At 46.0% G+C, this 26,308-nt stretch overlaps 1 protein-coding gene across 1 annotated transcript in view; it reads right to left on the minus strand.

Annotated features, from left to right (window-relative positions):
* Window positions 1-26,308, minus strand: part of CDH23 (cadherin related 23) — a 195,255-nt gene that overhangs the window by 82,817 nt on the left and 86,130 nt on the right. The window contains exons 7-11 of the mRNA XM_030453320.1: window positions 23,007-23,201; window positions 20,130-20,258; window positions 13,916-13,994; window positions 3,780-3,892; window positions 1,797-1,985 (exon numbers count right to left, since the gene is read on the minus strand). Of these exons, the coding sequence (XP_030309180.1) occupies window positions 1,797-1,985; window positions 3,780-3,892; window positions 13,916-13,994; window positions 20,130-20,258; window positions 23,007-23,201 (705 nt within the window). The remainder of the gene's footprint in view (window positions 1-1,796; window positions 1,986-3,779; window positions 3,893-13,915; window positions 13,995-20,129; window positions 20,259-23,006; window positions 23,202-26,308) is intronic.

Genomic DNA, 26,308 nt, shown 5'->3' on the forward strand with positions numbered 1-26,308 from the left:
GCTGAAGAAACACACCAAAGGAATGAGTCTATTTTCTGCCAGCATGGTCAGGAAGGCAAGATTGTTTTTTATTCTCCCATTTTAAAATTAGCATGTCTGAAAAGTGAATTCTTGAAGTGGAGTAACTCCAGTAAAATAAGCTTTTAACCAGAAATAATGACATGTCCTTCATCTTTTTGACACAGACAGAAACATTACAATGCCCTTCAAGAACAGATCTGCTGACATCTCTCAGAAAGCATGACAGCAGCTCTGTTCAGAAACTATCCTAAGCACCTGTCATGTCCATGTCTTCTTTATTAGCAAATGACATTTTCAAGAAAAAAAACCAGTCTCTTTACTTGCTTAATAGCTCATCTACACCTCTTCAGGCTGAACATACAACTAGCAGCTGGTGATATCATATCACATGTAGATTATTAGTTCTGTGTCATAATTGCTTCATGTAAAAAAAAAAAAAAGATTTTTTTGTAGCTTTATGAGACCCAGTGAACTCAATCCTGGGCCAGGGAAAGGCAAACCCGTCTTTTTGGCCAGCAAAGGCATCTGAGAAGATGCCTGTTTAATCTCTCCACCAGGATTTTGGGGGCCAGAGGGAGACGTTCTGCTTTGCATTCCTTGGTGCCATCATATCCTTCACCTGAAGCATCAGGAAAACATTCCAGTTTTTAGGATGCTATTTACTCTGACCATGCTATTTATTCTGATAAACTCTCTTCTCCTCGTCAGCTTGAAGAGGAACAGGGATGGCAGGAGACTGGTGCCAGAGACTTTCCCAGGGATTTTGGGAAGTTCACCATAAGGTATCAGCACTTGTTTGAAGCAGACAACAAGCAGTATGGCAGGGGTGGAGGGTACAAGCACACAGAAGCAGCCAGACGTGAATTGCACAAATCAAATAATCAGAGTAATTGAAGGCTGAAAACACTCTGCCAACCCTGCACAGCAAGGAGCAGTAACAAACAGGAGCTCCACTAATACAAGGGAAGAATAAGCCTCCAGCTGTCCCAGTTCAATTGCAGCAACGAGTTGGTATGAGCTGGTATCCCAGTATACCCCCCTCCCAACCCCCAGTACTCCAGACCCACTCTAGCTGGCATCTTCTCACAGAATCAGACTGGTTTGGGTTGGAAAGGATCTCAAAGATCATCTAGTCCCAACTCCCTGAAATCATCAGGGACACCTCCCACTACACCAGGCTGATCCACACCCCCTCTGGCCTGTCCCTGAACACTTCCAGGGATGGGGCTGACACAACCTCCCTGGGCACCCCTGTCAGCAGCATGACACATCCCCTCCTCACAGCTGACTTGGCACAGCCCAGAACCCCACCCCTACAAGGGATGGACAGAAGCACTGGTGGCAGAGGAGATAGAATCATAGAATTGGCTGGGTTGGAAGGGACCTCAGAGATCATCAAGTCCAACCCTTGAACCACCGCTGCAGTTACCAGACCATGGCACTGAGTGCCACATCCAGTCTCTTTTTAAATATCTCCAGGGATGGAGAATCCACTGCTTCCCAGGGCAGCCCATTCCAATGTTTGATCACCCTCTCAGTAAAGAAATTCTGTCTAATGTCCAACCTAAACCTCCCCTGGCACAACTTGAGACTGTGCCCTCTTGTCTTGCTGAGAGTTGCCTGGGAAAAGAGACCAACCCCCCCGGCTCCAACCTCCTTTCAGGGAGTTGTAGAGAGTGATGAGGTCTCCCCTGAGCCTCCTCTTCTCCAGGCTGAACAAACCCAGCTCCCTCAGCCTCTCCTCATAGGAGAGGCTACCTCCTCATAGATCTTACCTCATCTTTGTCCTGCACCTGGATGAAGAGGGGAAGGGCAAATCCCACCTGGGCCAGCTCTGGGATGGCCACACTGTACTCGGAGCTGTTGAACTCAGGCGCGTTGTCATTGACGTCAATGACCAGAATGTTGAAGGTGGTGGTGACAGTGGCATCAGAAGGTGTGCGGTCATCATTCAACTCTGTGCCCTGTCAGGACAGAAAACATCAGGGCAGCCATTATTTTACAAGCAATAAATGTAAAAGAAAGTGCACGTGACATGACTAGAGGCTCTTGCAGCTTTTTCTTCTTCCGCTTTGCCCAGGAAGGATGCTCAGCTGGTTCTGCCATTGCCTCTCAACCCTGAACACATCTTTCCACACTACTAACTTATATACACACATGTTGACCCAGCTCTCCCATCACCCACGCTTCAGACCCACAGCACACATACAAAATTGCCCAGGGGTGGATGGAACATTTGTCTTGGAGGGGTTGTGGCTGAATTCTTGCTTGCCCCTAACATGGAACAGGTTGTGAGGACTTAGAGTCACACTGGGCAATGAGTAGGCAATGCTCCTGCCACAAGCATATACACCAAAAATATTACCTTGCCACATGGGGCAATTAAAATATGGGGAGCCATGATGCAGCAAACTCCACTCCTATTTTCTCCTCTGCCATCTCCTGAGATGTAGCCATGAGCTCACCACTACTACTACTAAACGGATGGAAAACTAGGGCAATGGGGGAAAACAAGGTTTAGACCTTAATATAGGTTTGACAACATGTGTCTAAATACAGATCTGAGTCATGACTCTACTTAACACCTCTGCCTCAAGAAGGACTTTAACTTTGCTTTCCCAAAAGGAAAGATTGCAGATTTTCTTGCTGGAGAAACAAGACTTGTGAAAAAGCCTTTTCAAGCTGAGTCCCTCCTCTTGTCCTTTGGATGATTTTGCTTTGTTGTGGGCACAGAAAAGCAATGCTTACACGACCCACACGGCTCATTGCTACTCACTGCTTCTGCACACAACAGCAGAACAGGCTGATCCCAACAAGGAGCAATCCAGCTGTATTTTCAGTGTGTACTCCAGGACAAGATCAGTAGAGAACATTTTGGGTCCCAGAGCTGGGGAATGCAGGGAGCTGGCATTTATGGAAGGACATGAGATTTGTGGGCACAGGAAACAGAAATCACATCAACAGATGCAGCTGGAACTCCCCTATTACGCAGGAAAACGGGCAAATTTTCAGGTGGACAAATCTTCCAAAGGTAAAACAGATATTTTGTCCCTATTAAAATTAGACAATCCTCCCTATCTTGATTTTTACTGAATTTAAATTCTTAAGAACTCAAACTGTGAGATACCAGGGATGGATGGCGACTTCCTCCCCATACCTAAAACTCCCCAGTACAACCTGTGCTTGGGATCAGGAGGGGCAATTTCTTGTTTTGTGACTCACCTACCCCCCTATCCCTGTCCCTGTGACAAAGCATTGCACTTGCCAAACTCAGGAGATGTGCTGGCTGCTGCCCTCCCAGTCAACGACCCCTTGCACAATGCTGATTTTTCCCCAGCCCAGCAGAATCCATACTTCTAAATGTGTTTCCAACCAGCTGCCCGGCTTGGTATTGATTTTAATTACAGGGCTTCGAGCAGAGCCCAGGAGCTGCTCTCTGGTGGGGCTGGTGGGGCTGGAAGACCATGCTCCAGTGCCTTTCCTGGACGAGGCAATGTTCAGCATTGCTCCCTTCCTCTGCTGATGCAGACCATGCCCTGTTACATTGCTGCCCACTGATATGACAGAACATTCCCAGTTTTCCATGGTTATTTTTTGCTTTTGGTTTTGTTTTTTCGTTTTTGTTCTTGTTTTTATGTTTGGTTTGTTTTGGTTTGTTTTTTTTGTTTGTTTGGGCTTTTTTGTTTGTTTGTTTGTTTGTTTTGTTTGTTCCCCCCATCCTGCTCTGCCAGCATGCCTCTCAGTTGAAGAAGTCTCACCTTCACTGTGAGGATGAATCCAGAGCTATACAAAGGGTTTTCCCGGTCCAGAGGCCCATTCAGGGTTAAGGCTCCACTGATATAGTCCAGTGCAAAGATGCTGTTGGTGTTACCTGAGAAAAATAACAGGCAGGGTGAACACAAGCAGCTGGTACAGCCAATGCCAAAGGGTGTTGGAGATGGAAGTGGGAGGACACAAGCCTCTTCCACAACCAGTCTCTATGCATGACCAGATCTGGTGCTTGAAAGATGTGGTTTACTGCTGGTCCGGAGCTCCAAGCTGACTGAGTACAGGCTGCAGAAGGCTCTGCAAACCCTGCACAGTATCTAAGTGTGCCTTAAAATGTAGTCATAGAGTTCCACCATTTTGGTGGGAAAATACATTTAAGATCACCAAGAAATGTCTGTAATTGTCCCTTCCTCCTCGAAGCTGCCCCAGCGAGGGTTCAAAATGGTGCTTTCCATCCAGCACCCAATAAAGTTTCAAATGATGCAGGATTTTGGCCACTGAAATATGGAGCAGCACTGATGAAACTGGGGCTGACCCCAGGTGCTCCACTCTGAACAACTGACTGCCTGCATTCACAGGGAACAGTCCCTCTGCTTGACTTTGCCTCTGGTATTGGACACCTGGACAGGATTAAGACAACACTTAAGCTTCCCAGCCAGCAACTGTTGAGATGATGAACATCCAGCATCAGGAATGCCCTTGCAACAGTCCCAGGTGCTCTCTCTGTCACCCAGACAAAGGAAAGCAGTTGGGATGTGGAGCCCGGGATACCTGATGCTGGTCCAACACGACACCAGAGGAGGCTGCTGAATTAGTGATGATCAAGGAGGTGATGCACAGACACACGGCCACCACACCACTCATTTTCAACATCTCAAGGGGTGCAGAAAACCCTCAGCCAGCCCCAAACAGGAGCAAGAAAATCCTGCAGGTATGCTATATGAATCCCAGCCAAAAATAAAATAATATAAAAAAAATCCCAACCTTGTCTTCTCAATGTACTTCAGTAGGAAGGAAATACACACAACATTTGTCATTTTGCTGGGAGGCAGCTGAAAGACAGATCTTCTGCTGCAGAAATTTGCTTCCCATCACTCAGCGTTCCCCTCGTTGTCCTCCCATCCCCTGTGTAACCACAGCTGCACTTTTTGGGGGATGGCCAAAGCCTCCAGGTCCTGCTGGATCCTGGAGACACCCTGGCCTACCCCAGAAGCCATATGCCACCACCTCATCACTCTCCCAGAGCCCCAGGTGCCTTAACACCATTCTCCCCCACTATTGAACCATTATTCCTCCAAATGTCTCCCATTTCTGTCCTTGCTCCATTCCATCAGAAACAGACCACTGACTACTAACCAGCTTAATGAACCTTATGATGTGTAACCTCTAAAGATGCTAGCAGCAGCCTGGTGTTGGGTTTATTTTTTTAAAATCTTGACTTTCTGTGCCATACTTGACAATCTCTTCTCTCCTCCTTTGGATGATTCTCCTCTTTTCATCTCAGCTTCCTACTTTAGCTCTGTAATTTACAGCTGTCTCCTTTAGGAGACTTCTCAGCTTTGATGGACACTCCACAAGATGTATTGAATTAGTGCTGTGAGGCATTTACATGCTCCAAGATGCCATGTTACCATAGCAAAGTTCATGCATCAGGGTGATCTTGGTACACTCCCCTTAATACAGAAGGTAATAAAATACCTTTTTAACCACAAAATCCTGCTAGCAGGAAACTGCAAAAGCAGAGAGCAATAGATTTTAGTGGAAGTAAGCCAACAGGGCAGGAATTTCAGACAAAGGACTAAAAAAGAGCAATGAGCTTCATGTCCTAACAATAGTTATGCATTTCATATTGTCCTACGGTCATTTTTTGAGGGATGGACAAGCAAATTATGGGCCCAAATATCCTCCCAGTTGCACATCAGAGGATTTTCTTCAGTTCAGCCTCCCCAGCACCCCTCAGATGGCAGATCTGCATCTGACATCCCCCAAGGTGCTTTCTGCAGGAAGGCCATTGTAAATTAGCCTCAGAAGGGAAATAGGTGTCTCAAAACTCATCCTTCAGGGGCTTTTCATCATTCCCTCCACAACCCCTCTTCAACCATCACTTCATTGCTCCTCTGACCAGTGATCCTCGTGGAGGTATTTGCACTGCTGAACAGCACAAGTTCCCCCGAGATGATTTCTTTGCAAAACCCTCTCTCAGTATCTTCACATGTCTGCATTTCCCTCAGAGCAAGGAAAGAAAAAAAAAAAGGTGGAAGAAAAACCCAGCCAATTTTGTCTTTCCCTCACCCCCCAGTCTCTCACTCTCCCCACCTCTGTATAATTTGTCTTCTCCTGGTTCTCTACTGTTACCTCTCCATCAGTTTCCTAATCCAGGAAATGGCTGAGCCTGGTGGCTTCAGAGGACATGGACACTGTGAGCTGAGCCAGCATCTCCTTGGGTTGCCCCAGCACTCTGGCTGATGGCTTGCATGGCCAGTGGCCAGCTTTGCCTACTGGCCACACCAACAGAGCAAACCACAATTTGCTCACTGCTGGTTTTGCAGAGATACTGCAATACACAGACGTGTTGGAGAACATAGAAGGGATGGAGAACTTTTGTGGGGACTTCAAACTCACTCAAGATCCCCAGATAATGGCTCAGACCTCCCCACCTCCAAATTTGCACTCTGCAAACTGTTTTAATGGTGCAGACAAGAACTATTGACTATCACAGCTGCACTTGACATAGAAGTCAAAGAACCTTCAGAAATGTGTCCCTGCTGTCCCCTGTCCTCCATATCCCCCTTGCATGCTTTTCCTACCATCAATGCTTAAACCAAGGCACCACAACCTTATTCTGCATTAAGGGATAAAATGATTGCTCACTCAGCTCAGGAGTTACCAGCTGCTGGATGTATCCCTGCCTGAGATCTGGTCTGAACCACCAAACCATTTCTGGGTGGAAACCAAGGACTTAAATTTCCATGCCTCTGGTTTGGGAAAGGAACCCAAGCCCATGCTTCATTTTCTGCTGAACAAGGGCTGAGCTGGCAGGCCACAGGCTTGCTTAGAATGTACAAGCCCAGATTCTGGTGATGACTCAGGTAAAAGACAAAAAATGTTTCCATCCTTTCATTCACATGAACACACATGGACAACAGGAGCTTCTACATGCACAGCAGCCAGGCAGGGACCAACCCAGCACTGAGCTGGGAGCAATGGAATGGATCACAGTAGCCCATTCAGAGTGTTTTTCCAGGCTCATTGAGGAACGGATGGTGGCATAGACACCATTTTGGAGAAACACTGCTATAACAAGGGGTTTTATAGATGAGGGCCATAATGTTTAATTGCCCACAGCCAACGCTCTCCTGGTTTAAAAAGGCCATTAAAACACTGGCTCGAACCCAGGGGAAAAAAAAAAAAGAAAAGAGAAAAAAGGAAAAAAATAAAAAAGAGAAAAAAAGGAAATACACGGATGTGCCCTCCTTCCTCCCTAACCCTTGTGCCTTGGAGCAGTGTTCAAACCCATAGAAAGGAGAGGTGCAGCTATTGTCCAGCTCTATGGAAGCATTACTTGTCCACCAGGGTAAGCAGATTCCCAACACCAGAGAATTTTCCCACTTTTCTCTACAAGCTGGGCTGTTCATATCAGGAAGCTTCATCCTGGAAATGCCCCAGGCTTACCAAGCCTCTGAACTCGGAGTGGATGACTTTCATGAGATGTGAAAGGGGCACCCATCACACACCTTGTGCTGGCTAATTTATTAATCAAAATGTGCTCCGTCAGGGCTCCTCAGCACTGAAATAGATGCTGTTGGATGTGGTTCATAGAGTCAGCAACAGACACAGTTATCATCCTCTAAATAGTCCCATCAGCTGCCGTGACCACCTCGCTGCTTTTCACCTTGAGATTTTGCCCCTGTGCAATACACAGGGAAGCAGAGCAGGGCAGATACTTTGCCCCATGCTTAAATTTACAGAGAACAAGGTATTTCCAAAGGGAAAGGAGTTATTAGAACCCAAGCTTGATTTCTTCATTCTGAGTGAAATCAAGATGCTCTAGAAAACAGTGTCTGTTCCTCCTGCTCTAACTCATCACGGGAAAGCCTGTGGAGCTTTGGACCACAACCATCATTCCCCCACATGCTCTAAAAGGGAAGTTAAAACACTAGTGCTGCCTGGCTTGGCTTTTTTCCTACCCACTTTTCCTCTTTCCATTAACCTAATCCTAAAACCTCCTCTGGGGGAGCAGCCATCAGCTGTACCATGAGTCCAGACAGCAGAGCAACACCAGGAAAACTGCCATAAAGGTTTATTGTACTCATTTCTGGAAACTTAACAATTTAACTCCCCACCTAAGGATTTTGTCCTAATAACCAGAGTTCAAGAGGTGCATCCAGAGGGAAAGGGCAGGTGCAGAACACGTTCCCAGCCTGCAGCTGAAGGATGTGTGTGCATAAAATTGGCACTTATCAAGGGCTCCTGTGCCTGCACTGCATTTAGAGACCCACAAATCACCCCTGCTGCCTCTGCCACCGCAGTCAGCAGGCCCATCAGCAGCACATGAAAGAATTACACTGTAATATGCCTCCTAACAAGTCCGAATCAGCTTTTAACATAAACTCCACATCTTCAGGCTCAACACCTTTTGTAAAACCTTCTGTTCCAAGAGACATTAAGAACCATCTCAGAATGGGTTGTTTTCTCTAGCCCCAACGTGAACAGAGGCAGCACAGCTTCATCCCTTCGCAGCAGTTGCTGACATCTTCAATACACGTTAAATGCCAGGAAGTTCAACACTCCCAGAAATTAGACAAAACAAAATTGCTTTTGTTTCATATTTACACATAAATGGGAATGTATAGTTTTAATTACCAAAGGCTATTTGCTGGGGGACCACCTGCCATGCAAACCATTATGCCAACCGTATCTGTTTCCAGTGATTTCTGTATTACCAGGGAGCCAAAGCAAGATGCCAATGTGATGACAAAGCATCATTAGCAGAAAGGAGGAAGACGGGGAAAAACTGAGACAAGAAAAGAGGGGCTGTGGCTGCAGCCCCCATCTCTTCTTCATGCTGTCTCATCCCCTTGCATCGGCAGGGTGGAAAAACAATCTTTGATGAATAACTCAGCATGAGGCACTTTTCCACCCATCAGCATGTCCTTCCTCAGAAATGTTCTGCTATGATGACTGCCTTTAAATCACACTGGAAGGCCCTCCCAGCAGGTGTGATTTATGAGGGCTTTAACACCCTAGGAGCAGTCTGAACGTGGGAAAAAGAAGGCATGATGTAGCCAATAGGCAATGGGAATATAAAAATCAGCAGGTCCTATAATCCTATATCCAAGAATCCTCCCTGGTGTCCAGTTTAAAGAACTCAGGAAGTGGTTTGCTTTGCCCTGCCTTCTATATGGAATCAGGTCAAAATACAAAGGGAAGGGTCAGCAGGTGAGACCTCTTTGGCCACCTAAACCTTACGGCAAGGGTTCCTGCTGCACTTTCAAAGGGAAGGGAGTGAGGAAACCCAGATCTGTTAAGCCCATCTGAAACATGTTCTGAGAGCTACTGCATTGATTTTTAAATATGTTTATATATATATATTCACACACAAGGTATTTTATTCCGTAGCAGGAAAACTAGTAAAAATATAGATAATTTTATTTCAGACACGCTTCCCTCTTGCTTTTGTAACTCACAGTTCTATTACATTGTGCAAATAATGATTTTTTAATTCCTGCTATCCTTGGGATGCTTTAGGAAAAGACTGCTTTGCCAGAAACTGCATAAGTCTCCTAAAACAATTAATTCTGTGAAAGAAAAAATGGCTCTAAGGATTTGTGACAAACCCTATGGACCACTTCACTCGGGCAAAAGCCCCATGCTCCCTCCTCCTGTTCCTTCAGGATTTCCCAAGCCCTAGGAGGAATAAACAGATTGCCCTTGTGCTATCTCCCATTGCTCATTCATCACCACATAAGGAATGTGTCAGGCAGGCAGAAACTGACATTTCTGGGGGCATCTTGCAGAGCCCTGGGACCCTCTACCCAGGCTTTAACCCTTTGATGCCTGCCCAAGCAGCACAGGTCACCTTCAAGGCTTCGTGCCAGATGTGAAGCTTCCTCACTGTCCTGGAAATACATGAGCCCCAAAGATTATGGCTCGTGAGTAAAGTGCAGAATTGTGATGGCACAACGCATTTTCCTAACAAGAGCTTGAGGGACAAAGTCCCCTCCCACCTATTAATTAAATTAGCATTTAATCTACGACAAAAATCCTCCTCTCAAAGGGCCAAAGGATTCCTCATGCCTCGGGCAACATGCAGCAGCAGCAAATGTGAAATACGCTGCTGTCTGCAGTCCTGATCCTGCTGGGAGTGCAGGGACCCTTTGATTTCCAGCAGGAAAATCTGTTAGAGAGAAGAGTTCCCCTAAATGAAAAGCTTATCTAGAACAGGTCATGTTATACAACAAGTCACTTGCTTTGCTTGGGAAATGAAAGATGATGAGGCAGAGTCCCCAGTACAGAGGCTATCTCCATAAATCTGCCAAAAAGGAACTGTGGATTATTTTGCTGGATTAATTATCTGTCCTTCAAACAGAGCCCTGACCTCAGCAACTGAGCATTTCCAGCCTGGCAAAGCAGATGGGTTTTTGGGAGGGCTTTTTCAGGACACTTGCTGCTCTTCCCTCCTTTTCACCTGGAAAAAGCAGGAGAAAGACCCATTGGAATGATGGGACCCCTGGCATCCACCAGCCTTGGATTGCCAGGACATTATTTGGTTTCCTTTTCCAGGAGGCCTTTTGCACTGGAATAACCCCACTCCTTTTTTTCACAAAAAAGGTGCTTTTTTTTCCGTTAAGTTAAAGCACTCATTAGGTTTTTTATTAGATTGAGAGGAAGGGGGAGAAACCTTTTCCCTCTAAGAGGAGGAAATGATTCCCAGTGCAGGCAGGCAGCAGGCAGGCTAATCCACCCCTACAGGAAAACTGCCCAAAACCATGATACAACCTTCCTCCAGCATTTCAGGCTTAGCAGCTTTGTAAGATGGCAGCATAAAGGTAGATCTTGACTTTTATTTTATGTGGTTATGGCTAATCTTTTAGTTTTATTGTTTTCCTGTCGTGGGAGGACCTTGTGCTCAAGACAGCTATATAAATAAGAGCTGCTGCTGTATATTCCAAGGAACAGCCACCCCAGGGCTGGAGCTGAACAGGACACTGGCAATTCCAAATTAATTTTCATATCCTGCCTCCAAATCATACCAATGCTTTAGGTATTAACACTGAAGGAATAATAAAATTCTAGGTTCCTCTGTAACTCTCTCATTGCCAGATACTCAATCCCAGCTGGAAAAATCAGACCAGCCACATGGGAGCCCTGTGCCTGAAATCTGGGAAGAGGCACCACGTGCTGGGAAATGGCATCACCACCTCCTTCCCTCCTGCAAGTGAGCTGATGAGCCAGGTACAGTTCCTACCTCCAGTGGCCATTTTCACTTCTGCTTATGGTCGGTTTCTAACTTAATTTGCTTCACAGTTCCCATATGTTAGACAGGTTGCTTTTTTTGTTTGTTTTGGTTTTGGATTCTTTTTCAAAATTGCCATAAAAATTTACTAGCTCAGGCACGAAATCTGCTCAGTGACCTTTACTATGCTGATTGAGGGTAATGACAAATTATACTTTACCTGCCTGCCAAAAATCCCCAACCCATTGCTGGCTGTAGGTTCTTGTGTCCAGGTTCTGAGACATCATAAGGTAACATCTTCTTTCAAAAGCACCAAGCAAATCATGGAAAGTAAAAAAGAATTCATTGGCCGGAGTGGAGGAGGCACTTGCATCCTTGCTGGCTTCACAGGAAAAATACTGTTTGCCCCTTGACCATGTTTTCTTTAAAATTTTACCTCAGACACACACCTAAACTGCAATCTGGCAGCTGAACAAATCTGGCAAATTGTGGCAGTAAACTCAATTAAAAGTGGAAGCAGAACATCCCAAAAATCGCAGCTTCTGGGATTTGGGAAGGCTGTCCCTGAAATCTGAAGGCAGGATGAGGATGGGGAGGTGGCTGGAGGCAACAACAGGTGCCTGCAGTTGTCCCTCAGTCCATCCACAGACTGCTTCTTCCCAGCATCACCACTCTGCAAGAGGCTGGTGCTGAAGAGGAGAACTCTTGGCCAATTCCAAAACCACTCTGCAATTCCCATGTTTGGACAAAAGAAAAAAAAATAATGCAAAGCAGTTTAATCACTTTTTGATGGTTTTCTGCCTGAATCTCTGATAGGAGAGCTGCCCCCAACCAGGCAGGACCAGGAGCAGGGATTAAGCTCTTGGCAGATGTGAGGCTGTTTGCACTGATCTGCCTGTCACTCGGCATCCCGCTGCCACCGGGCTCCTGGAGCCTGCCTGGCACTTCTTCACCATCCCTCTGCCATGGCCAGTCTGACAGCAACCCTGGTACCAAGTGAGGGATGCTAATAAGGGCACGTGGTGGCTATTTCACAGAGAAGCCAAAGACAGACATGAAAAAAAGACAATTCAAGAACACTCCACCAAGGTCTGGTTCTCTTGGCCACGACCACTGAACGAGAAGAAAGCCCCATGTGGCTGTGAGGTGATGGGTGCATTTAGCAAATTAACCCTCTGACAGACTTCTGGCTGTTTCTGTAGGTTTCAGACATCAAATAAAGGATTCTGGAAACCCAGAGCTGTTTCTATTGTGCTGGTGCTGGTAAGAGAAAATTAGATACCCACAGCATAATGGGTCAGAAAAAGGGTCAGTGGCCATCAGCAGGTGCCCTAAGGAGGGAGTGTGAACAGGACAAGTGTGGTTTCCCCTCTCCAGGCTTTGGGTGAGTTTTCTGTAATATGGCAGATTTTACTAAGATTAAGCTTAAGGTTTTAGTCTAGCCTGCAGTGAACAAGAGCACACATCAGTCAAACGAAAGTCCCTGTTGCTCTTTTCCAGGTGGATACACACAATCTGGGGGGAATCTCTCTTTTAATTAATGCTGAGGGAATGTTTGAATAAATTGCAGAGGGAATTAGAGGAATAAATAATCCTTGCATCTTCAAAGGCAGACTGACCTGGATACTTGCAGTCAGGATCAATGGACTTGAAAGTCAGGATGAAATCACCTTGACCACAGAGGTTGATTAAACAAGCATTAGAAATGGCTGGGCTTTAAGGAACCAAAACTAGGGAATTATTTCCACACATGTAGCTGGAAAGAGCTGCCACCCAAAGGATGTGGCAGATCAGGGAGAGAAGGCACAATTGCCATGTCCTACCATGCAGATCCCCCAAAAAGCAATGCCAGCAATAGTGTTGCAACCCAGACTCCTCACCCCCCTCAAGCTGGTCCTCTTCCCCTGGGTTTATCAGAGAAGTCTGACAGTCCTTTAGGCACAGCCCTACAAATGTAGTGTCTGAGTGCAGCCTGGTGGCTACCAAGGTTTTTCCTTGGACATGGCAGAGGGTTGCTGAACTGAAGCACCTATGCTTTATCTAGAAACACTTGCTCAGGCCACACCTGGCTTCTCTGCCATCAGAAGAGGTTGACAAAAGGGATTTGGCTGGGGGTCTGCAAGGTCTCCACCTCTCTAATGGAGCCTCATTCTTCAGCCCTGCAGCCTCAAGGGGCCCAGGTGTCTGCCTCCCAGCTTGCCAGCTCTGGCAGTCCCTTGGGAAGCCAGCCCTTGTCATGGAGACTTTCTGGAAACACTGGGGACCTTATCAGTCCCATTCTTCTCCTAAACAATAACCACATCACCACAATCCAACAGTTTTACACCTGACTCTTTGCAGGTGTCCTCCATGGTGGAGTAGCTATTGTTGTGGCTCATTCGAACTGAAAGGTTTTGCTATCAGATAGTCAAATCTATTAGAAAATCTACCAGAAATCACAGCCAATGCTCAAGGAAAAGGAGATGCCACCATCCATACTCTCTGATAGCACCAAAAGCAAAGCAAACTTTTCAGAGGAATAAAAGCTTTCGGTCCTAGCAGTAGACTACAGTAATTAGGGATGCTGAACCAAAAGAGCAAGCAGTACAGCTGAGGAGAAACTGAGGCAGACCTGATTTCCCAAGCATGGAATGTATTGCAGGACCAGCTAGGGTCCCCACCATGACTTACCTGAGACAATGGTGTAGCCAATGCCCCGGGGACGGCCCTTGTCCTGGTCAATCGCAGTTATCATCCGAACAGTGGTACCCTGGGGAGGGAGGGGAGAGACAGTTCACAGCCACACTGGCCAGGCACTGCATCCCTTCCCATGGGCCACCTGCTTAGGAAAACCTGTCCAAGGACAAGGGAAGTCACATAAAAGTCCCAACTCTGCTTACCCTGCTCCAGATGTAACTGGTGATGCAGAGGGCAGGACTTGGGGGCAGTCTTCTAACTGAACCATTGGACCCTGCAGCAGGATTTTGCTGGGACAAGTGTCCATAGGGACTGAAGAGAAGACCACCCCATGCTGCTCCTCCAGACGAGGAGGATATGAGGCAAGGTCAATGTAGTAAACACAGATATTAGTGCTTAAGGAAGGTGGAATGAAGATGGAGAATGGGCTAAATGAGCATCTCCACTCCTCTGACACAGATATTCACTCTGCAGTCCCTCAAGAGCCACAGGCAACAATTCCCTCTCACCATGATCTTCAGCTTTACCTACTACTGGCTTCCCAGTTTCAACTTGTCCTCTCCTTCCCTTGCATTCTTCAAACCTGGCATGCCAGGTGAGGTAGGATGCTGGCACTGGCCATCAGCATCCAGTGGCACAACTGAGCTGGTGGCAGAGATTTTAACTGAAAACTCAAGGAGGAGGAAGGCTGGACAGATGCTGAGGATGGGATTGCCTGCAGGCAGGAGGTTCTCCAGCTGCCAGCTCCTCCATCCTGCAGGGCAAGCCTGTTCCTTGTTGCCCATCAGAAAGATCCATGAGGCCAAAATCCTACCAAACCAATGCAAAACACAAAAGTGATGCCAAAATCTCCTTTAGTACTTCCAATAAAAACATCAGGCCCCTATGTCAGCTCTACAAGCTGCACATCTCCCACCACACTGCAGTGGGCCTGTAAGAACACAAACACAGGCACGTGCACATAATTAATGTAGTGTGAAAAAATCCACAACTCAGCTGCTCTTGTTTTCATTGGCTTATTAACAGTGGGAAAAGAAGGAATTTTAATTACTTTTTTTTTTTTGCCCTCAAAGGAAACGTCAAAAGAAGGAGTTTGCATATCTAATGAAGGAGCATAGTGGGACAGCAACATTGTGCTTGCCCTGCAATCCATCAGCTGAAAGCCAAAGATGCTGCTGAAATACCTCCAGTGGAAAGCAGGGACCTGCTGTCTCACTGGCTTCCAGAGCCCTGAGGGCTCGATGGAGATGCTTTGCTGCTGCTGCCAGCCATAAAGAAGGCTCCTGAGTCCAGGTGGATCTGCCCCTTCCCTCTTCTTTGAGGGCATTTCAAGAGACTCCTTAAGTAAATCCACATTATTAACTGAGAACATTAGCCATAAATCCCAGGTCAGTGGCCTCTGAGCAGCACTCTGCTGGTGAGGCTCAGCAGAGACCAGAGAGCCTCTAAATCACTGACAACAACTGTGCTTTCCAAAAGGGAGACTAAAAGGAGAAGAAAAGAGGAGAGGGAGTCAGTAGGAAAGTAAAACAAGGGTTGAGGAAAGGAGAGCAAGGGAAAATATAGGGGAAAAAAAAAAAAAAGAAAAGGCATGCAATGCAGCATGCCCTCTCCAGCATGGCCCAGGAATAGCCATCAGCCACTTGGCCTGCTGGAGGAAAGGTCCCTCCTGCAGGAGCCATGGGGAAGAGCTGTAGGGAGAGAGAAAACGACAAGCACAGGAACAGAGGAGGGGGAATCTGGTTTCTGGTTCATGCTGTTGTGCATACACAGAGCTGTCCATAGGAAAGTTAATTATCCAGGCATCTGATCCTGCTAGAAAGGTTTGCCTGGTCCTTGGACAATCTGTGATGGTGGCTTCCACACTGTTGGTTTCTGAGACTGGGTCTTCATCTGTTCTCCTTGCAGCCCTGTGTGACTCCTCCTCTCCACAAGCCCCTTCCCCAGTGACTGAGAACATGCCAGGGTGGGGCTAAGCTCACTCTACCATTCTTGGATGCCATCTCCTGGAATCACAGGGACCTGAGCACTTCTTTGCAGCCCACCTGGTTTCCATCCTTCTCTTTAGCTCCTTCATAAGAGGCTTCCAATATCCACAGTACAGGCAGATCCCATATCCGGGGAATGGATGATTCCTCCCTGAGCATCCACACAATGTTTAGGACCAATCTTGGAGGCTAAAAAAGTGCTATAGGATAGGCATAATGTTCATCCATATTTCTGGTGGCAATTTCTGGTTTTGTAGTGAGTGGTAACAACGGATGCAGGTAGCATCAGAGCACAATTGCTCAGCATGGTCAACAGGAAGTATTCACATTCAGCACATGTCTAAGTGAGATAAAGAAATTATGTGAAGCAAAACATGATGCTACACATAGGTAATGCTCACATCTCCATACCTATGATGATCATGAAGTATCTTGCCCACCACACCAGCAGAGAGAACTAACCAGAGAGGAGAGACTAGAAATGGGAAAACACTCCAAACCAATCCCTTGACCACACCAACTACACCTCAACAGTTTCCAATTTTTCTTCCAAAATTCTACCAAACCATAACACTATTCCCTTTGTTCTCATGGCACAGCCAGGGTAGGAGATGCTGTGCCCTGGCTCCCCAAGGAAGTCAATTGCACCCCTGAATTAGAGGGGACTCTCATCTTCTCTAGTCAAGCACATCTGGCAACGCTTCCTTTTACCCATGGAGACTTCAGGCTAACTTGCAGCACCAACAGCTCTTCCCAGGGCTCTCCCTACATATTTTGTGTGTCAACCAGTGGCTCTTGGAAACTCCTAAATACTGCTATTTCTTAAAGCAAGTAACAGCTCTCCTGCCTACCAGACAATGGTGACTGCAAGGAAAGGCCTCAGATGGTGGGTATAGACCAAAGCATCAGAACAGAATAAATCTCTCCCTCTAGGGAAGGAGGAAGAGGTTTAGAAAAGCAATAATCTGAGAAAGCCTATGCTTAAAAAAAAGGCAAAGAAAATAAAGAATGGCACATTATCCAAACAAAGTCAGAGGGTTTTTTGAAGAGGGGCAGGGGTAAATCAATCCTTTTTTAATAAAACCCTGAGCTTTTAATAAAGTGTTCACACTGATGGGCTGGAAATATTGTAAGAAAGAATTAACTTGGAACTATTGAGACTCCAGGGCAAGAATAGCACTGATTCTACATTATTTCTTTAATACAAGGAGTTTTTGAAAAGGAGGGGCATGGTGATGAAGAATTAAAACAGTTTTAATGACATTTGAGACATACCTGTAGCATGCTATTGCAAGGGAACACAACTGCTGGTCTCAGGACCAAGCACCAGTGGGGTTTGTCCCTTTGCATGGCTCCCTGAGGGATAAAGCACAATTTCATAGGCCTCCCTTTATCTCTTAGTAAGTGGATTCCTCCCCTTTCATCTCTGAAGTGAAGTTGAGATCCTACCTGGGCTATGCCCCACCTAAGGCACAAAAGCAGTGGCTGAGCAGACCCTCAGCATCTCTGCAAGGGGAAATGTGTGCTCTCACCCAGCCACTGGTAACTTTTCTTTGGAGAACCTCAATGGTTCTGTCCAGTCCACAGACGCAGTGGGAACAAATACCCAGAAGAACTCTAATGATGAAAAACACAACATTGCCAAGCTTTGCCAGAGCTGTGGGTAGCTTTGGTACACTTGGGGGAGATGTTTGAGGCACGATGGGATGATAAATGGCATCAAGAATGAACACACAACACCTCCAGGGACAGCAAAGTCCTGCTGCATCCTCTTCCTCTGCCTGATGAGAAATATCTTTCTTCTCAGTGTCCAAATTAGCATGTGCCCAAACGCTTCCAAACAGTGCTACCAGATCCCATCCTGAGAAAAATAAGAGCTACAATGGCATTTCTCTGCCCTCTCACACCCCTCCACCCCTTTTCCTTCTCCTCTTACAGGATTAGGGACTTGAAAGGCAGAGCGCAGCCCAGCGTTGAAGCAGGAGGGGCAGGGGGGAAGTGAGTGCTTCAGAAAGCTGCCACAGGAAAAGAAAAAAAAAAAAATCCTATTTCTCACTTCTTAATTCCAGTCAATTTCAGTCAAAGGGCTGATAGAGATCTGTTTGCGGTAATTTGCTGCAGTTTATCCACTCTTTTCACCTTCTATCGGCTCTTCACTGACGGGCTGGCTGACATGCTGTTGCTCGAGTGAGGAAATTAAAATTTGATGCAATAATCCCAAATAAGAAGGATTTTATTAGGTAATGTATACACTTTAGATGAGGTATTCTTGCCTGATACATTGATAGAGGAACACAGACATGCTGTGCGCTGCAGATAAAGAGAGGCAGGAGAGACAGCAAACAGGGATGTGGAGCAGCAGCAAGTCCCCCCTTCGTAGATTTGGGGCTGGGGTAGGATGTCCTGAGGGTATTTTGGCCTGCTGGGCCAGATGGTGGGGCAAACATCAGCCACAATAGCCTGTTTGCTTGGCCTGGAAACCTGGTTTTGGATATAATTTGGCTGAGCCAAAGTTGCTGTTATCCTTTCAGTAACAAAGCCATTCCACGCAGCAGTCATTGTCTTCACTGTGTCTCCAGTGACACGTCTCCACCTTGGATGTCTCAGTGCCTTTGGAAACTTCACAAAGGGACAAGAGAAATTTAAATCTCTAAAGCCATCAGAAAAACAACTGACAGTTTGGTGAGGACTCCTTCACTCATTTCCTATTTATTTCAGGTTACTCAGTGATGATTTGCTGCTTTGCCTACTGCAGAGGGCATCTGCTCTGGGAATAATTGCCACTGGTGTATTAACACAAAGGAATCGTGGCCCTCCAGCCATAATATATACCATTAATTTAAGAGAGATCCCCTATTCTGAACAGGTCACTCCATGAATGTGATGTAGTTCATAATTTGGATACTCATGGGATTTCCACCTCTCTAATTCCACCTAGGGCTTCCTTCCTGCCCCATGATCTAAGACATGGTTTTTTATTTCCCTGCAGCTCACCACAGTAGCAGCCCTTAATCTCAACAGCACTGAAACTCATTGAAACTTTCACTTCATGAAAGCAGTGTATGAAGCCGTGTTTTTTGTCCATCTTCAGGCTGGCAGAAAGGTAATATGCTGTCTGACCGTGGGATTTGTGACAGGAGGACTCAGTCCTATTGATCCAGCACTCCCTGTGCCATCAGAGCCAGCAGTTTGCCCCCGCCTCCCCCCCTCACCCCCCCCAAAAAAGGCATAAATTGAAGTAATCACTGCATAAACTGAGCCATCAGACAGTTCAGATCCAGTGCATGAGATGCTTTGGGATGCATGTGTATTATGGATGCCTACCAGAGGGGGGTTGGGACAGGAGGCCCCATAGACAAAGCAATGGGATGGCTTGGGAAGGTGGATGCTGCATGGACTGAAGGTCCTAAACACCCTTGTCAGGAACAAAGCAAACAGTTCCTAAAGCTGAAATTCCCAAACAAAGCAAACAGTTCCCAAAGCTTGTCACACTCCCCACTGTCTGCTGCGGTGGGGGAGGGAGGGGAGGAAAAAAAAGCCCTGCTGTATTTAGAGACTGGGAGATATTTTCCACAAACAGCACATTTGCTGACAAACTGAGTTTCAGAAGAACTGAAATGATTGGATCAATTTGGCAAAACCTGGGGAAAAAGACTCAAAGTGCTGAAATGGCTGATGATCCTGGCATTTTCAAAACTACCTCATTTCAGGGACGTTTAAATTTTTCTTCAAGTTTTCTATTAGAAATGGCATGCATATATGCTGTGAGGAGGAAATGGGGTGACTGTGTGCTAAGAACAATAGGAAGCCTTTTGAAAATTTAAGAAAAATCCTCAGAAAACCTTTCTATTTGGCTTTCAGCCTTCCTAAACCTCCCTGCTTATGCTCCCTTTTGTAAAAAAGGGCAAAGTATTTTGTAGCTGGCTTGAAACATGCTGTTCCAGAAAGAAAAAAGGTTTGTGTCTCTGGATGTCATCTGAATATCACGATAAAGAGGAGTATTTGCACTTTAGTGTGGAAACAAGACTGCACATTGCACCCAAGCTACAAAGCTGTGATGAAAGGAAGGACACATGAGGATCTCTGCAAAGAGGAGAGTTTTGTCTGTCCTGCTTTTTGAGGTTACCTTGTACTTTCTGTCCCATACCCTGCTCCACCCTTCTTTACCCAACAGTGCAACATCATGGTCACAGACACCAGAACGAAGCAGCAGCTCTTACCGGAGGTGAGTTCTCGTAGATGTTTGTGCTATAGGGCAGGTTGATGAAGATGGGGTCCATGTCCTGCACGTCTGTGATGATGATTGCCAGGTTGGCAAGAGTGGACAGTGGTTTGTGTTTATCTTGGTCCTTAAAAAAAAAAAAAAGAAAAAAAAAAAGAAAAAAAAAAAAGTTGTGGGGAGGAGAAAGGATTTCTATCAGAAAAACCATATTAAGTCTGTCACAGTTATAGTTGGGTCGAAATTTCTGAATAGCCCAGGCCATCACCTCTTTTTCAAACTACCTACTAGAATTATTGTCCACTGTACCTGCCCCTAAGCTGACACACAGCACAGATTTAATTTCCAGAATTAGCCTTTTAAAATAAAGCAAGCCAGTTTGGTTTTCCTCACATTCAACAACTACTCCAAAATCTAAACGCCCTCCTAATGCAGATACAGCCTAGGGTACCTGCAACCAGTGAGACCCAGATGTGGTTGCCAGTGTATTCTCCTGCATCTCATTCCCCCCAGTGCTAATGTTTCTCCATAGATTGGGCTCTTTCAGCCAGAATGGGACAGAGCCCACCAGCTCCCTTGCCTCTCCACTGCTCCTCATAACCCCACAGGCTGCACAGTGGTCACAAGCTTGTTTCTTCTCTGTATTGGCTGCTCTAGGCTTTGACAGGGGGTACATACACCAGGTGCTGCTCCTGGCCAGGGAAGGCAGAGAAGAAATCCAGACAAGAGGATCCACCCTCCCAATAGCATCCTTCTTTCTACTGGGAAAGTACCAGTGGCCATTGAACACTTCCATTCTCAGAGCAGGAGCATCATCTCCCTTGCGTTCTTTCTGAGCCGACCAGGATGGAGCTGTGAATCCTCTCCCAGAGAAAGCCCAGGACAACAGCAGGACGTGTTGCCAACAGCTTGTCCTGCCTGTGCCACCAGTTCTCTTACTGGAGCCTCCAAAGCAATCCCAATGCCCTTTGCTAGCAGGGTGGGAGCAAAGCAAACACACAAAGGGAAGGAAATAAATCTCTCCTTACTCCCTAATCAAGCTCTGTGGTGAAAGGCAACCATTAGAGGCTACTGCTCACTTCTGCAAAACGGCTCTGAGCAGCAGAGAAGACTGATTGCCAAAAGATTAATGTTAATTTAAACCGTATTCAACAACACAGCTTGTACATTATCCTCTTAACCTGCAGGCCTCAGCATTTACGGTCTAGATGGATGCTTATTTCTGACTTATGCTCTGCTTTTAGTGTTATCAGGTTGAAGCCTTTTGTTTCTTCAGATAATGGCTGCCCTGCCATTACCTCTTAAATTTTGGTTAAAGTTATTACAGATCACACCAAAAAAGCAAGAATGTTTCAGGTTTCTTCACCTGTTGTCTCTCACACTGCTCTTTCCAGCCTCTTTCTGCCTGCATCCCTGGGATGAAATGGGTCCTGCCCCAAACCAAGGCTCCAAGGTTCTTGCAGCCACCTCAGCTTCACTGTCACCCCTGTTCCCACTCGGGACCATGCAAAATCTTCATAAGGCAGGCAAGAGGTTGCATTTGCTCTTCCAGCTCCTGGCACAGTGGTGCAATTACTGTCCTCCTTCCTGGGCTGAGCTTTGCTCTAGAGTTTTTATTGCCTTTTTGCTGGAAATCACCCATGCCCTGTGACTGAGCAGAGAAGATGTTCCCAGAGCTTCCATAAAGCCCAGGGACTTAATATTTATTCCTTTGAAGTCCCTAAGCTGGAAATCACTAGAAGCCAGGTGTGAGTTAGGCAGCAAGTACCAGATCAGTCCTCATTTTATCTTTGCTGGTAAGTGCACCCAGGACAAGGGGCCAAATAGAGCTGGGTGGACCAAGATGGCATCCTTGAGGAAACCAGAATCAGATGTGGGTAAGAAAAACATTTCCATCAGGGCTTGTTTTTGGTCTAATGTTTTACTAGCCACTAGGTAGCCCAACAGCACATCCTAGGAAAGTAAGTCAGTGACAGAGATCTCTTAACACTGGCATATTTAAAATAAAATGAGGTATGTTTTTTTTTTAAAAAAAAAATTTAGAAAAATCAGCTTCTGACTTCTGAAGAAAATTCCACATCCTCAAATGAGCTGCAAGGCTGAGCCGGTTGCCTGTGGCCCTGAAGTCTACAAATGCCCAGACTCCATGGACTTGGAGAGTGAAGCAGCCCTGCTCAGCCCTCTCTGTCCTCCTGACATTTGTGGCTACACATCTCAACAATGATCTTGATTCAATCATATGCTTCAAGAGCTCTAACCAGCTGCCTGAAGGGGTTGGGAAAGGTTTTCCACCATCCCCCCTCAGACGCATGCAGAGGTGATCAGATGTATTTTAGGGATGAATCTCAGCTTGTATCTGAGATGGGAAAGAAGCCATCACCCAGATTGTCTACTGGCACGGAGCTCCTCATTCACATCCTTCCTACTGAGCTCTTGCTAGATTTGACACCAGAAAAGAAGTTTCCAGCTCCAGTGAGACATGAATTTGCCATGGATGTACCTGGATGTACCTCTCCCGGGGATCCCCTTGCTGGTAAGGTGGCATTGATTCTAATTAGGACCTTGATTTCTCCTCCTCTGTCCACTAAAATTTTAACTCTTGAGGTCTGATCTCAGCTTTTTTCTGAGTAAGCCTAAGGTTGCTAAATACAGGTGAATCCACATTTAAGCAAGAAATGAGCCCAGAGGATTTCATGGCCTGTACACCCTGTTCTGGCTTTCTTCACCAAGGGAGATGCTCACCCTCACCCCTGGCACACTTACGGTGCAGCTGTGCTCCCCTAGGCACCACATCCCTACAATAAATTTCCAAGTGGAAGATGCTGGGTGTGTCTGAGGAGATGGCAGAGGGGGACAATAAAATCAGGAGAAGACTCACTGTGGCATTGACCTGGAGCTGGTATGCCTGGGTCACCTCATAGTCCAGCTCCCGTATCACCGAGACGATGCCGCGTCCACTGTCGATGGCAAAGAAATCTGAAGGAGGTTGGAAGGAGTAAAGCACACTGCCTCCTGCTCCCAGGTCTGGATCTGTGGCATTCACGATGAAAATTGGAGTGCCCACTGGTGTGTTCTAGAAATAAATTTAAAAAAAATAAAATAACAGTGAAATTGTGCACCAGCCTATTTCCCCATCAAAGGCACATCAGCAGTTTCCTTTGCCCACCAGCAGGAATATCTAGAGACCCAAGAATTTCGGTCCTGTATTTTCAGGACATTTAGAAGTTATACAGCTGTTTTCTTTATTACAGTATTGCAGCAGCTATAATAGTTGTTACACACTTATAATAATAGTTATACAGCTGGGGTCAAGATTGCACTCTATCACAAACCCTTATTTTTCCCAGACATCACAACTTTCCTGAAAAAAAAAAAAAAAAATCACACTCTTTGCTGCAACTTGTTTTCTGCCCGAAAGCACTTTTATTTTCTATGCTGATTTCCTCTCCATTTTCACCATAAGGTATTAAACATGAGAGCCTTAAAAAGAAAAAAAAAAAGCATTAAATGCAACACAGAACTTTACGTAAAACTCAAAGTTATCGTTACCACAGCAACTACAACCTGGCCCAATTAACACAAGCATTAACAGTTAAATCGTCATAAATCTGGAACTAATCTACATGCATAAAATATGCAGCTGAGTGCACAAAATCAGCAATGGCAAATGCAGTTTGGCACTTCTTATTGTTTAACTTCGCTGCGGGGAGAACAATTATCCATTTTTGGTGGAACAGCTGCATGTTCCTATGCAAATCTTAAATGCATATTCTTGTCTCTCCAAAGGCAGAAGCACAGACAGCAAGTAAAATAAATTAAAAAGGGTTCACTGGGGACCTGGGCTGCAGGTACCCACAGATCTCGACCACTAGGGCAAGCCCATATATTAGTAACACATTCACAGCCGTGTTAAGGGTTGATGAAGAGCTAAAACTTGAAAGGAGGACAGCGAAGGTCACAAGTGAGACATAACAGAGACTGGTTCTGGCCAGCTGGGATAATACGGATTATCTGCCAACCTCTTCCCAAGCCTCTGCGTTTTACTGTTAACTCCATTTGTATTAAATTATTTGTTCTCGGCTCGTAGAGAAGTATCATGAAGTGATGAGAAAGGTGGAAAAGTGACCTGAGGAGAGGCAGAGCTCAGAAGATGGAGCACTGCTTCCAGGTACAAATCTCTGGCCAAAGCTGAGTGACAAACTGAGCCATTTTAAGGTTTTTTGGGAACCACAAAGCTTGCAGTAAACCACAGCAAAGCTGTCCCAGCCCACAACCTCCTCTAGAAAACGTTGGGAATCAGGGGTTTATGCTCAGAGATCTGATTTTAATACTGGGTGAAGGTACCAGAAAATAACAAAAGCAACTGAATTTCCCCCAGCAAGATCCAGGCCAGCAGAAACCTCCCTTCAATGTGGTGTGATTTGCTGTGAGCTGTCAGATCAGGGAACCCAGGGCAAGTCCCACAACCCACATTCAGGATCCCAAAAAGAGCCTTGAGCTCTGCAGACCCCCTCATCCCTGCACATTCCTCACACTTCCCTGCCCTTGCACATGGCATTGCAGGGATGGTCCAACATCTAAACTGGCCTCAGGTTCCAGCAGAACTTCATTTTCTTTGCTTCAGTATCACTTCTGTTGAGGTGTGAGAGGTTGTAGTTCCCACCTAGATTTTTCATTTGCTTTCTTTCTCTCTCCCCCCCTAAATCAAGCTGCTAAAGCAAACCTCACTGGGCACAGCCCAAGAATGATTTTTTTAAAGCCCCTTCAATTTTTTTTTTTTTTCTGATCAGCAATCATAAAAGCATAAAAGATATAACTAGAAGGGACCTCAAAAGAGAAACCCATTACTGTGCAACATGTAAATTACTACCATACTTACAGCCTCCCAGTTATGGAGACACCACAGCATCCCCAGCCCATATAGCACTTTGCTACCTTTTGCTTTACAATCTCTTTTTTCTGGCATGCTTAGCCCTGGATGTGTCTCTGTTACTCCTGCCTCATGCACCTAGAGAGCTCAGCAACCAGGACTCTGTCACCTCAGGAAGTGTTGGAGTGGAGAAGCCTCATCATGGGGACCTACTATAAGTGTTAGCTTTCCAAAACACATTCTCAGACAGGACACATTCTCAGACCAACCTTCTTTGGTCTGCCTGCATCACCCAAGCCATCACCAGGTGGGAGCAGCCCCAGAGCATCCTGCAGCCCTCCAGGCTCTACAGCCTCAGTCCGGCTGCTCCAACAACAGCTGCCTTCTCAAATTCCTCCCCGGGAGCCACCAGGGGTATCAATGTCAGGAGGAAGAACATTACAAATTAACCATTAATAGGGGGAGGAGGGGAGAGACAGCAAAAAAGTAGATGAGGGCTTGCACCAATGAGGCTTGGGGTATATTGTCGTCAGGAATAATAATATTCATGAGGATATTCATGAGGATAAAGCTGGACTCGATGAATGAGTCTCCTCTTCTTTTTAAGTGCCCCTAGCCACTCCTTTTAATGTGCAAATCTGCTCTGGTCACCCATGATTATGGGGCTTGGAGGCGAGGAGGCTGTGAAAGAGGAGAGCTTGATTTCCTCAGCATTGTATTTCATACAATAGCCCCAAAGCAGTCTTTGAAGGAAGTTCATCTCCTTGTCCTTCCAAAGGAGAAGCTGCCTGGAGGGACATGGAGGTCACCAGCATTGGTGCCATCAGCTCCAGCCCCTGCAGACACCTCCTGAGCTCTGACTTGGTGATTACTGTATTTTAATCTTTATTTTACAGCTTTGCTGTCCCAGTCCCTTCATTGGCCATGACAGTAGAAGCCGTACAAGCAGGGGAAATCTCAGGTACTACCCAGTGTGCACAGGTTGGAGGGAAAATTGCCCTGTCCTTATTCTCAACAGCAGGCAGGTCAAAGGCTGCAGACCTGTAAGAAGTGGCTTTGGGTAATGCATTTTTTTTTTTATTTTTCCCCAGCTCAAATTCCAGCAAAAAACAAACGAACAAAAAAAAAAAAAAACCACACCAAAACTCCAACAAGGAAGGACCAGCTGTGGGATGCAGACATCTCATACTGACATCCCTCCAGGAAAAGAGGGCTCATTTTCAATGTCCATGTCCAGACAGGACACAGAGCAATTTCAGGCTGCTTTTCAAAAAGCATTAAAAATCTGTCTTTAAAATAATCTTTCCATT

This window comes from Calypte anna, chromosome 6, assembly GCF_003957555.1.
Source record: "Calypte anna isolate BGI_N300 chromosome 6, bCalAnn1_v1.p, whole genome shotgun sequence".
NCBI classification, from domain to species: Eukaryota; Metazoa; Chordata; class Aves; order Apodiformes; family Trochilidae; genus Calypte; species Calypte anna.